This window comes from Haliotis rubra, unplaced genomic scaffold, assembly GCF_003918875.1.
Source record: "Haliotis rubra isolate DU_JTF1 unplaced genomic scaffold, ASM391887v1 Scf3, whole genome shotgun sequence".
Classification (NCBI taxonomy): domain Eukaryota; kingdom Metazoa; phylum Mollusca; class Gastropoda; order Lepetellida; family Haliotidae; genus Haliotis; species Haliotis rubra.
Window position 1 is genome coordinate 5,248,226 of NW_025766968.1, and position 13,747 is coordinate 5,261,972.

At 38.9% G+C, this 13,747-nt stretch overlaps 1 protein-coding gene across 1 annotated transcript in view; it reads left to right on the forward strand.

Moving 5' to 3' along the window:
- The window catches only part of LOC124282444 (m7GpppN-mRNA hydrolase-like), a 28,712-nt gene that overhangs the window by 13,455 nt on the left and 1,510 nt on the right, over positions 1–13,747 (forward strand). Inside the window, 2 exon segments of the mRNA XM_046718429.1 lie at positions 1,688–1,850; positions 1,853–2,077. Coding sequence (XP_046574385.1) covers positions 1,688–1,850; positions 1,853–2,077 — 388 coding nt within the window.

Below are 13,747 nucleotides of genomic sequence, written 5' to 3' on the forward strand. Positions count from 1 at the left end.
ATTGTCCTGTTCAGAAATGCATTTCCCCTGCTAGGCAGGATATCATAGTATTTTATCAAGATCATGTGAACCAATCAGATCTCAACATTCAGACGAGAAGGCAAGATAATTGTTCTGACCTTGACCAATCAGTGACCAGGAATTATGGGTGTAACAGGGCTCCAGATAATTTTTCAACATCAGGAGTAGGTACTCCTTATTTTTTTCAATATAGGAGTACTGGAAAACCTTAAGAGTACATTTCAAGTACTGAATGGAATTAAATGGAGTACCAGTAATCTTGTGTTTTGTTTCATCTATGCACCACAACAATCCTACTCTTGTGTAAATGGAGCAATCAACAATAAAATAATACGTTTTCAGATAAGTACCTCCGTAAATGATTCTGAGACCGTACACCATTGCTGTCGTGTTTATCTGCTACGTTTTCTAAACTATTTCCTACCGTATTGTGCATATTTTTTAGCCATACATACGCTGACACGGCCCTTATCTCTAGCCCAGGTGCAGGGTTTTACACAGACTTTGAAAAAAGAGAGTCATGGTGACCCACAGTGTTTATTTTGGGGAGTCATTTTCAATATTTGGGAAAAATGTTTGTGTAATATTTATGTGTGTATATCAAAAAGCAAGAGTTTTGCAAAGATTTTTTTTGTTTTGTGTTGTATTGTCATTTTTATGCTAGTTAATAAATAGTATATTTTTCACTGTTCAGTTCATTCATAACAAACTCCAGTATACTGAACACATAATCAGGCTTGTGATTTATTCAATGTAACATACAGTTATGAACATGAATTGAAAGAAATATCTAAATTAATAAAGACCTAAAAAAAACTATCATTGTTTGCTATCAAATCGATTTTATTGACTCTGAACTAAATTCTGAGGGTCACTCATAAAACTAGCGTCAAGCTTGACTCGTATGATAATATTTTGAGAGTCTTTAACAAAATTGTTGCGTCAAATACGCAGGAATCCCACGTCATGTAAAACCCTGCCTGGTGTGACATGTCATTTTCTACCCCTGCGAGTGTTCTTGGAATTGGTCTCCAGCAACCTCAGCTGGTCTTAAGGGGCAGTTGAATTAATGCAATGGTTGGGCTCAGTGACTGCGGCAATAACATATCATCATAGCCAGCTGGCATGAGTACTTGTTGTTATCAGCAACAGCATTCACAGCATTTTCTGTTCAGGATTTAGTTATTTGTAGACACCCATCAATGTGTGGAATATTGCTGAGATAACCATCAAACGAGAAAGAATAAAATGAACAAATGCCATTTTCCATGACGTAAACTATCTTTGTCAAACTTTGTGAATACTGGTTAGTATCAGTGCACAGGTTTATGTTGTTGATGTTGGTTAATAAAGGATTTCAGATGTACAAGATTTAGAGTTGCCATCTTAATCCACACAAGTACCTGCCTCCATTATCCAGTGTAATATATATCTACTCCAGTATACTATGTTCAGTGATCTGGACGTGTTTGTTTCCAGAGCTCTGATTCAAATGGCACAACACTGAATCGGCCCTGGGTATTTATTAGTATAGAGTAGAGATGTTATACAGTGGCTAATATTGCATGATATCTTTAAGACAAACCATCTGTCCTTAAGCTTGTTGTACTGAAGTTGGAAACCCTCTGTGAAAGATTTGTCTGTATGTTGTTTATTTCCATTTCAGACAGTTACGCAAATGGTTAGGTTTCAATTCGGAGTCTCAGTCTCAATCTCAATCTCAGTCCCAGTCTCAGTCTCAGTCAGACGGGGAGTTCAAGAATACAACCAATCAGCAGAAGGCATCCAAGAATCGTGAAACCAATGATGGAAGACAGCCTGGGTCACGCGGCAGAAACAACGCCAGACACTAGTATTTGGTCAGCAGCTACAGAGTGACTACCAGGAGTACATGCAGCTGAGGGAATCTGCCAAGCTGTCTGTGAAGGAACAGAAACATCGAGCAGAGTCCCCCGGAAAAGGACGTGGCAACACTGGCAAGGCACCAGGAAGCCAGCAGCGACAGCAGGTGACGCAGTCTCCGCACCAACAGAACAAACAGCAGTATCAGATTCTGGTGAGGCTCTATGATTGGAGAGTATCCGTACTGCAATGCTGGCAGATTGTGTGTTTGCACATGTGTGTGTCTTAGTGTTGGGAATTGGTTGAAATCTCACAATTGATCATTGGTTCCTTACCAACGAGCAATCATAGAAAAAAAATTGCTTACCGTCATTTTTCAGATTTCCCTATTCAGGTTGTTATTGCAGGTAAGTATAACATGGTTCTTTGTTGTTATCCCCCGCCGCACGTTTCGCGTGATGCGGGGGATATAGTATTAGGCTCTGTCCGTACGTACGTACGAATTGGAATATCTTAAGTACCATTGACTAGATTCTTTTCATATTTGGTACCTAGGTTCATCACAGTATAAGAAACGTCCCAGTCAGGTTTGGTGACCTTGACCTTAATTTTAAGGTCATAAGGGGTCTTTAACGTTTTCCTCTTGTCAGCGAGATATCTCAAGAACCGTCCACTAGATTTTCTTCATATTCAACACCAAGCTTTATCTAGGGAAGGCGCAAGGGCCCAGATTTTGGTGACCTTCACTTAATTTTCAACGTAAAAGCGACACTTTGAAGATTTCAGTATGTTAACGTGCATGTTAAGATGGTCAGCGAGATATCTCAAGAACCATTCACTGGAGTTTCTTCATGTTTGACACCAAGTTTCATCTAGGGAAAGTCCAGTCAATTTTGGTGACCTTCACTTTGAAGATTTCACCATGTTAAATTGCATGTTAAGATAATCAGCAAGATGTCCAAAAACCATTCACTGGATTTTTTTTATATTTGACACCAAGTTTCATCTCATGAAGGCACAGAGCCCAGTTTGTGACTTTCACATAATTTTCAAGGTCACTGCAAAGATTTCAGCATGTTAACCTGAATTCACTGGATTTTCTTCATAGGCTTTCAAGACTTCCATTGAATGTTTTTCAGTAAGCAATTTCTTTAGTACCATTTTTGCATATTTCATACACTATGACATTCATGTCAAGGTCAAAGTCAGTCTTGAAAAATGTGTGTGTTTGAACAACTAAAGAGCAAGATATCAAGAGAGGTTGACTGGTCATGTTTGTGTTGACAATTAACTTCATCTTAAACTTTCATTACCTTGACAAAATTACCCAGATGCCCACCGAGGTGTAGATATCGCTAGCTTTAAAATCTCTAGGCTGTAGGCCCAATAGCAAAGGGCAGATAATTCAAAATTAATTCAAAAATTTCAATTTCAAATTCAGATATCTCCAAACTAATGTTCCAATGTGTGCAAAGTTCTTGGAGCAGATGCGCAATCAAAATGCCTACAATTTCTTCCTGGGACGGCTCAAGTCGCTAAAATGCACCGCTCGACGCTTATTTGGGATTGAAGTTTTTGTTGATGTTTTTCAGCAAAATCCTGACTGCATACCTCCCAAAATGTGCTGCACTAAAACTACAAGGGCTACGGCTTTCAAACGTTGCATACTTTGTTTCTATGCATGTTTCTACACAGTAGCATCGCCAAATGTGCCTATGTTTATATGATGGCCGCCATATTGGACGCTACTTTTGGGCAAAAGTTGTCTTCAAAAACTTTCACGGGCTACTTTGCTATTTTGTGCCAAACGAAACTTACCACATACAACACTTTAAACGCTTGTTCTGAAGTTGCCTTTGGTTGTTGAACATTTTCTGTTCTTGGTCCTATGTCAAAAGTCACGCAGATGCGCGGCCATATTGGATTGAAGATGTTTATCGGAAATTTGCAGATTTTGTTGGGTAGGCATTTTCGCAATCCATAACTGTGAATGTATGAACTGCAGAACGCTGTAAATGTGCAGATATACAATATATACCTCAAATATTAATGCCCATAAGCTGCGTTGGCGATATCTTGATTAGTTACGGATATCTAGATGTTTGCTTCTGTTGTTTATTTTGTACTAAAAAATGTATTTTCAAAAATCGCAGCGCCGCCATAACTATTTCAACTATGCAGCTAGAATCTGGCAGTACATAGTAACTAAGTGTGTTGAACATTTTTTGTTCTTGGGTGTATGTCAAAATGTGTATTGCTTACGCCATATTGGAATTGGCCAGATTCTGATGATACTACATTATAAACAGCATAGCTTCTCAAGTTCTGCACAGAAGGCAGTAAAACTTGGCAGTATGCATCAACATAAGATGCTTAACATTTCGTGTTCTTACATGCATATCAAAAGTTTGATCGCTTTGTCGGCCATATGGCATTGAAAATTGCAGAAATGCATTACGAGTCCAAAACGGCATAAAACAGCATATAACTCCACCACTATTGCCCCAATCGCTTCATATTTGGTATGTGACTTGGTCATGAGATGCCGATCATTTTGTCTGGTTGTCCCAGAGCGATATCTCTAGCCGCTTGGCCGCCATCTTGGATTGAAGTTTTTCATTTATCAGGTTGCCATAGCAACAAAAGTTGAAATTCAAAATGACTTGATTTTTACATCATCGTTAAGGCACAGTCAAGGGAATGCTGTGTGCAAAGCTCAACTCTGTCGCGTTTCATAGTTCCGGAGATACTAACTATACAGTATTTTGACGGACAGACATGCGGACAGTGAGGCGGACATATTTGTCACCTAAATCTGACCGGGCGATATGATACATCGGGTCTGGGCAAAACAGAAACACTAATTCCTGTCACCCTAGAGGTAATAACAACAGCTTTCTTAGCTCAGCCAAAAACGCGGTTTTTGTCTTGTAGGACGGACCAGTCAAATGACCTTGTGACCCCGTGGACCTTTGGTGACCTTTGACCATTAGAAAGCATTTTTGACATACTATCAAGTTCCGGGTCAAAACCCCGAAAACTCAAAATAACGATTTTTAATTAGGGCTCTTTGCCTTTAGGCAGGAGACCTATTGTAATCGTTTTCAGAAAGTTTTTTTATTAGGCTCCTTTGCCTTTAGGCAGGAGACCTATAATAATCATAGTGTTTTATTATTATTATTTATTCTTCCGCCGTATTTTGTACCAGACCTACAGAGAGCAATCGCTGGACAGAATGCCTTGAAAAAATTCACCCAGATGCCCACCGAGGGGTACATATCGCGCTTTAAAAATCCCTAGGCTGTAGGCCCAATAGCAAAGGGCAGATAATTCAAAATTAATTCAAAAATTTCAAATGCAAATACAAATATCTCCCAAAACAAATGCCCAATGTTTGCCAAAGTTCTGGAGCAGATGCGAATCAAAATGCCTACAATTTCGCCTGGACGCTCAAGTCGCTAAAATGCACCGCTTGGACGCTTCGGTGTTGATTGAAGTTTTTGTTGATGTTTTAAGCAAAATGCTGACTACTTTCCTCCCAAAATGTGCTGCACTGAAACTACAAGAGCTACGGCTTTCAAACGCTAGCATACTTTGTGTCTATGCATGTTCCTACACAGTAGCATCGCCCAAATGTGCCTATGTTTATATGATGGCAGCCATATTGGACGCTACTTTTGGGCAAAAGTTGTCTTCAAAAACTTTCACGGGCTTCTTTGCCATGTTGTGCCAAACTAAAAATTAGCACATACAACAGTTTAAACGCTTGTTCTGAAGTGGCCTTTGGTTGTTAAACATTTTCTGTTCTTGGTCCAATGTCAAAAGTCACTGCAAGCTTTAGGCGCTCAACATTATCCGCATGTGAATACAACGCATGGGAGCCAAAAGAAAAACTATTTGAGACGAGCCCCAAATGAAAGAAAAAAAGAGTACCAAACAAACTCACGCGAAAACTCCAGGCTGAACACGCTTAAATATGACGCAAACAGACTTTCAACAACGTACCAGTCATCATGAATAATACTTACATTCAAAAACCCAAAGTTTGGACAGATTTAACAAAATAGGGACTTCTTTATATCACCGACGCAGTCCAGGGATACATTGCCGATATGTGTCATAAGTTTCATCGACATTTCACGCACGGCAGGTTACCCGTGCAAAACATGCGACAGTCTGAAGGAAAGCTAGGGACGATATCTCCTATAAAGAGACTACCACTGCAAAGCGTGGTCCACGTGCAGATATGGGGAGACGATGTAAATTTCAATTGGACAATGACGAGCTAGCTACACAAAATTAAAATACACCCTGCAGTAGAGGTGCTATTCCTTCATTGTAATTCAATCTTTTGTAAGGGCAGCTTTTAAAGATTGTCAGTGATTGAGCGTTCGCCCGGTCAGGGTAAAAGTTGTAGCTGTGGTCTAAGGGGGTAACTCTGTCTAGCTGAAGTAAGCGCCTAGTAAAATCGGCTCCCAGTTTTGCAATGCCCCGAAGAGTAATCAATGCTTCTGCTAACAATTCGGTGTTGTTTGCATGGATTGTAAAACTTCATAGGTGACCTGTATCGCGCGTGTTACGCGTGTATTTCCAGTATATGTACCTGCTCTCGATTCACAAATTCAGTTGCAACAGCCCGAGTGTAACAGTGTAATGGATACTGATACAAAACTACTGAAGTACCTTTAACTGCTGTGTAATCACAAGTTCCTACTCTGCGTGAGCGTGAGTGTGACTGACTGAGTGAGTTTAGTTTTACCGCCAGTCAGCAATATTCAAGCTATATGGCAGTACTTTTACATCACCGGGACGCCCAGGGATACATTGCCAATGTTTCAAAAGTTTCTCACACATTTACTGCACGGCACATTACCCGTGTAAAGCATGCGACAGTCTGACGGAATGCGCAAGGACGATATCTCCTATAAAGAGACTACTACTGCAAAGCGTGGTCTATGTGCAGATATGGGAGACGATGTAAATGTCAATTGACAATGACGAAAGCTGTCTAGCGTGAGCGGGTTAAACACAAGCTAAACGATACTGAAGTAACAAATAATTTGTCTAAGTGTATTTTCAAAGACATCAGAGGACAAGGACATTCTATTTTCCCTCACTGTAAACATTCGTGACCAACTTCGTGTTATTCGGGACAAGCCGAATAGCACTCGTGCCCCTCTGGAAGGATTTCATATTACAAGCATGAACATCAGAACTACTTTAAAAAAGTAACTCTACCCCTGTTTGATTCCAAAGTTTCTTAATATCACCGAAGCACATGTACATTGTATTGCTAGGTTTTTGTTGTTGTTGTTTTTTACTTATTTAGTTTAAAGAACTAAACCTCTTTGATACAACTAAAAGAAGGAGAAAAACATATTTGTTAAAGACATATTATAATGTAAATATTACCAGCTGTCCACCTTATATTTCAAATTATGTTAATTTCCTTAATAGTGTTTAATCATCACAAATGAACATATTATTGAATATGCAAGACAAAATTTTAGCTACATTAAATCCCAAAGCAGATACTCAAAAATGACTTTCAAATATTTCTCAAACTGAACATTCCTGTAACCTTGCTGTCAGACCCCTGGTGAAATTTCAAATGAATTCGCTGAAAAAATATGAATGACCAAAAAACACTCAGACTAAAATATCCCCAGAGCTATGAAATATAAGCCCAATGTTAAAGATTAAGGTTTATTAGTTACATACAAATGCGATATTATTGTTTTGAAACTCATAGCGATTATAATTACATTTCCTAAAATTGGTCGGCTACATCGCATAAATCTCCACAACAAGCCCGCCGCTAAAGATCGTCAGAAATACACTCAGTTGGACCCATAGGAGCAGTGATGTCAACAAACGCGACGTGGCGTGTATTTGAATCTCGCCAATAATCGTGATGATTCTATTAAAACTTCATAATAGGCAGCAAAATCCTTTTAGCTACGTTCTTCGTTACTTTCAATATGACGATATATAATTTTCATGATGTTTAAACAATGACATAATGCCATTAACGATTTAAGTACTCGGGATTATTTTATCAAAGCACGCATCATTTACGCATGCGCTCTGACTGGTTTGTCGGTATTTTCGCACATAACAAGTATCGGAGTGGGGACGAGTCTTCTTGGAGGTTACAGAAAGAGGCGAAAGTGGTGATGAATGCACTGTATAGTTGCTAACTTTATTGGTTCTCTAGAGAGCACAATGAAAATTTGCAGTATGTATCTCAAACGTTTGCTGATCATTTTCTAATAATGATGAGAGCATAAACATGTGTTATGTGCCAAAAACCCATAGCGTTACACAAAATGAAAATACAGTCCAGTAGAGGTGTTATATCTTCATTGTAATTCAATCTTTTGTAAGGGATATGATATTTAGATGGAAATGGTGTCTACCAACAGTGCAGAAAAAAACCGCACCACAACTCGCCAGGTACCTCTATCAGTAGACAATGCACCCTGATAAAGAGCATAAAAATGTCATTCTTTTGGTAAAATGACACATGAGTTGTGTTTACTGACTGTGAATCTGACTTGTCAGCTACATGTGACGTACATTTAAATTCACATAATGTCAGTCACAGATAACCTTTCAAATTATTTAGTTCAGGCAATCAAAATTTTGTTTCTCTGACTGTTTGGACAAAGTGTTCTTCCGTTTGGATATTCATGATACCTAAGTGATATTATTTAATCTACGAAAATAGGTTTTTTGATGAGTTTATCGATACTTAAAGACCTCCCAGTACTTCCAATCGAAGAGCATTCGACTAGCAGTGATATGATTCATATTAACTAATACTATTACTACATTCATGAGATATGTGAGAGATGCAAAAGGCTCGAAAGAAGTAACGCCAAGGAGCCCTACATCGCTGCTCGCAGCTATATTTATTATTATTATTATTATTTATTCTTCCGCCGTATTTTGTAACAGAGCTACAGAGAGCACCGCTGGACAGAATGCCTTGACAAAAATTACCCAGATGCCCACCGAGGTGTAGATATCGCGCTTTAAAATCTCTAGGCTGTAGGCCCAATAGCAAAGGGCAGATAATTCAAAATTAATTCAAAAATTTCAATTTCAAATTCAAATATCTCCAAAACTAATGTTCCAATGTGTGCCAAAGTTCTTGAGCAGATGCCAATCAAAATGCCTACAATTTCGCCTGGACGCTCAAGTCGCTAAAATGCACCGCTTGGACGCTATTTGGGATTGAAGTTTTGTTGATGTTTTTCAGCAAAATCCTGACTGCATACCTCCCAAAATGTGCTGCACTAAAACTACAAGGGCTACGGCTTTCAAACGCTGTATACTTTGTTTCTATGCATGTTTCTACACAGTAGCATCGTCAAATGCCTATGTTTATATGATGGCCCATATTGACGCTTACTTTTTGGGCAAAAGTTGTCTTCAAAAACTTTCACGGGCTACTTTGCTATTTTGTGCCAAACGAAACTTACCACATACAACACTTTAAACGCTTGTTCTGAAGTTGCCTTTGGTTGTTGAACATTTTCTGTTCTTGGTCCTATGTCAAAGTCACGCGATGCTGCGGCGCCATATTGGATTGAAGATGTTTATCGAAATTTGCAGATTTTGTTGGGTAGGCATTTTCGCAATCCATAACTGTGAATGTATGAACTGCAGAACGCTGTAAATGTGCAGATATACAATATATACCCTCAAATATTAATGCCCATAAGCTATGCGTTGCGATATCTTGATTAGTTACGGATATCTAGATGTTTGCTTCTGTTGTTTATTTTGTACTAAAATGTATTTTCAAAAATCGCAGCGCCATAACTATTTCAACTATGCAGCTAGAATCTGGCAGTACATAGTAACTAAGTGTGTTGAACATTTTTCGCTCTTGGGTGTATGTCAAAATGTGTATTGCTTTGGCGCCATATTGGAATTCGCCAGATTCTGATGATACTACATTATAAACAGCATAGCTTCTCAAGTTCTGCACAGAAGGCAGTAAAACTTGGCAGTATGCATCAACATAAGATGCTTAACATTTCGTGGTTCTTACATGCATATCAAAAGTTTGATCGCTTGTCGCCATATGGCATTGAAAATTGCAGAAATGCATTACGAGTCCAAAACGGCATAAAACAGCATATAACTCCACCACTATTGCCCCAATCGCCTTCCATATTTGGTATGTGACTTGGTCATGAGATGCCGATCATTTTGTCTGGTTGTCCCAGAGCGATATCTCTAGCCGCTTGGCGCCATCTTGGATTGAAGTTTTTCATTTATCAGGTTGCCATAGCAACAAAAGTTGAAATTCAAATGACTTGATTTTTACATCATCGTTAGGCACAGTCAAAGGGAATGCTGTGTGCAAAAGCTCAACTCTGTGCGTTTCATAGTTCGAGATACTTAACTATACAGTATTTTGACGGACAGACATGCGGACAGTAGCGACATATTTGTCACTAAATCTGACCGGGCGATATGATACATCGGGTCTGGGCAAAACAGAAACACTAATTCCTGTCACCCTAGAGGTAATAACAACGGCTTTTAGCTCGCCAAAAAGCGTGTTTTTGTCTTGTGATGGACCAGTCAAATGACCTTGACCCCGTGGACCTTTGGTGACCTTGACCATTAGAAAGCATTTTGACATACTATCAAGTTCGGTCAAAACCCGAGAAAACTCAAAATAACGATTTTAATTAGGGCTCCTTTGCCTTTAGGCAGGAGACCTATTGTAATCGCTCGTGTTTTATTATTATTATTATTATTATTTATTCTTCCGCCGTATTTTGTAACAGAGCTACAGAGAGCAATCGCTGGACAGAATGCCTTGACAAAAATTACCCAGATGCCCACCGAGGTGTAGATATCGCTTTAAAATCTCTAGGCTGTAGGCCCAATAGCAAAGGGCAGATAATTCAAAATTAATTCAAAAATTTCAATTTTAAATTCAAATATCTCCAAAACTAATGTTCCAATGTGTGCCAAAGTTCTTGAGCAGATGCGCAATCAAAATGCCTACAATTTTCGCCTGGATGGCTCAAAATCGTCGCTAAAATGCACCGCTTTGGACGCTATTTGGGATTGAAGTTTTGTTGATGTTTTCAGCAAAATCCTGACTGCATACCTCCCAAAATGTGCTGCACTAAAACTACAAGGGCTACTACGGCTTTCAAACGCTGCATCACTTTGTTTCTATGCATGTTTCTACACAGTAGCATCACAACAAATGTGCCTATGTTTATGATGGCGCCATATTGGACGCTACTTTTGGGCAAAAGTTGTCTTCAAAAAACTTTCACGGGCTACTTTGTTATTTTGTTGCCAAACCGAAACTTACCACATACAACACTTTTAAACGCTTGTTCTGAAGTTGCCTTTGGTTGTTGAACATTTTCTGTTCTTGGTCCTATGTCAAAGACCCTGCAAAGCGCTCACGACTTTCAAACTTTGAAGAGCCATAAAATTTACTGATCAAAAACATCTGTTCAACATTATCCATGTGGATAAAACGATATGGGAGCTAAAAGGGAAAAAAACTGTTTGAGACGCGCCCCAAATGAAAGAAAAAGAGTGCCAAACAAACTGACCCTCAACTCCAGGCAGAACACGCCAAACGCCATAAAAGTCTTCCAACAACGTACTTCAGTCATCATAAATAAATGCTTACATTCAAAACCCAAAGTTTGGGCAGATTTAACGAAATAGGGACTTCTTTATATCACCGACGCCCAGGGATACATTGCCGAATGTGTCATAAGTTTCATCGACATTTACGGCACGGCAGATTACCGATGCAAAGCATGCGACAGTCTGAAGGAAGGCGCTAAGGATTGATATCTCCTATAAAGAGACTACCACTGCAAAGCCGTAGTCCACGATGCAGATATGGGAGACGATGTAAATTTCAATTGACACATGACGAGCTAGCGCTTACACAAAAATTAAAATACACTGCAGTACAGGTGCTATTCCTTCATTGTAATTCAATCTTTGTAAGGGTTATGTCTTTAGGCAGTATTTAAAGATTGTCAATGATTGAGCCGCTCCGGTCAGGGTAAAAGTTGTAGCTGTGGTCTAAGGGGAAACTCTGGTCTAGCTGAAGTAAAGCTAGTAAAATCGTTCAACAACCACCAGTGGCCGACTTTGCAATGCCCGAAGAGTATCGCTTTTGCTAACAATTCGGTGCTGTTTGCATGGATTTTAAAACTTCATAGGTGACCTGTATCGAAGTTTGGCAGGTGTATTTCCAGTATATATACCTGCTCGATTAACGTAATTCAGATTGCAACAGATCGAGGAGTGTAACTTCATTACTTTTAAGTTTGATTTGATAATTTGTAGGGGGGCTTAAGTCACCTTAGTGACAATGCTTGTTTTGTTTTATTTAGAAACTGCACAAATTGCGTATGCAAATCTCACATCCAATGTAAAATGATGCAACTTGCTACTTTAAAGGTCACATGCAACCAAAAAATCAAACATAATTAAAACACAATTATCACTTATTCATGACATATAATATGCATTGCTGATTATGAAAAAACAAATAAACAAAATTATAAGCGTATAATCGCAAATCAAAAGTGCAATATTTTGTACTTGGGTTTACCTCCCTCGAAACAAAGCAGCCGGGATACCGAACCCAGTCAGAGCGGGTGGGTGTGCACTCAAGTGTAACGGCTGGTTCATTTGATGCTGCCCTCACAGCTCATTGTGTGTGTATATATAGAGATGTTGGGTTTTGTAAATACATGCTCATTTTTTGTGTATAACATTTTGCAATCAACAGACATCATAACATGTCATGTGTTCAAGTATCACACCTGCCTGTCTGTGTAATTACATAATGTGACAGAGACCGAACTCCGGCCATAAATCAATGCATTTTGTTTATGGTGTATAGCCTAATTGGTGTTAAGTTCAAATTGCATGTGGTCAGTGATTGCAGTTGTGTATTGAATATTGTCATTAGCAGACAGGCAGGCAGACACACAGGTGTCAATAAAACAAGACATTGAGTTTTGTCTGTGACAACGACATATCTATATCACAGTTAGAAATTGTGTCAACGCTAAATAATGACGTTGCTTTTAAGTATCGAACTGAGAAAGTGACTCGGTAAGAAGAACGTGTGGTGAAATAGACAAATGAAATTATATAAACAGTTAATTTACTGTCATAACATATAAAAAGCTCGCGCCTGTGAGATATCAACAAAACATTAGAAAAATAGCTCACACCAAAGCCTTCACCGAGTATTCACCCGCGCGAACCTATTTACTTGCGCATGTGCTATGAGCGCAGCCCAGCTGTTGAAACCCGTTTTCCCCAGAAAAGTCGGGGGAAAATTAGTGAAACGTTTGAACTCCGATTTCGCGCGGTTTTTTTCATCGCATTATTTTTCAACTTTATAAGTTGAATTTTCATTTTTGACGATTTGTTTCGGTAAGTCCATACCGAAAGGTATCAGAATCTGCAAAGTTGTGTTTTACGTTGCATGTGACTCATATAGCATGAACATAAACTTCCTGGAGTCCTTAAGAAATATGAAGTCATGACTTGTCAGTGAGTTTTCTAAGAATTAAACACGTTCTCAGGCCCTCACAACTTCTAAGATATGTTCCATCGTCAAGTGTTTCAAACAACAGTAGTTCCCAAATCGTTTGTGTTCCATTATGAGAAAATGTGATCAATTGTTTGGTCGTTTGATCACTGTGACCAATCTTCGATTATTTCAATTAATCGGAACACCACTAGTGTGTCTGTGTGTACAGGGTGTGAGCTCTTCAAATATTAGTTGGACATCTTGCATGTTTACTGAATTCTTATCAAATTAGTCTTTTGTGACTTAGATATTACCTAGTTGTGA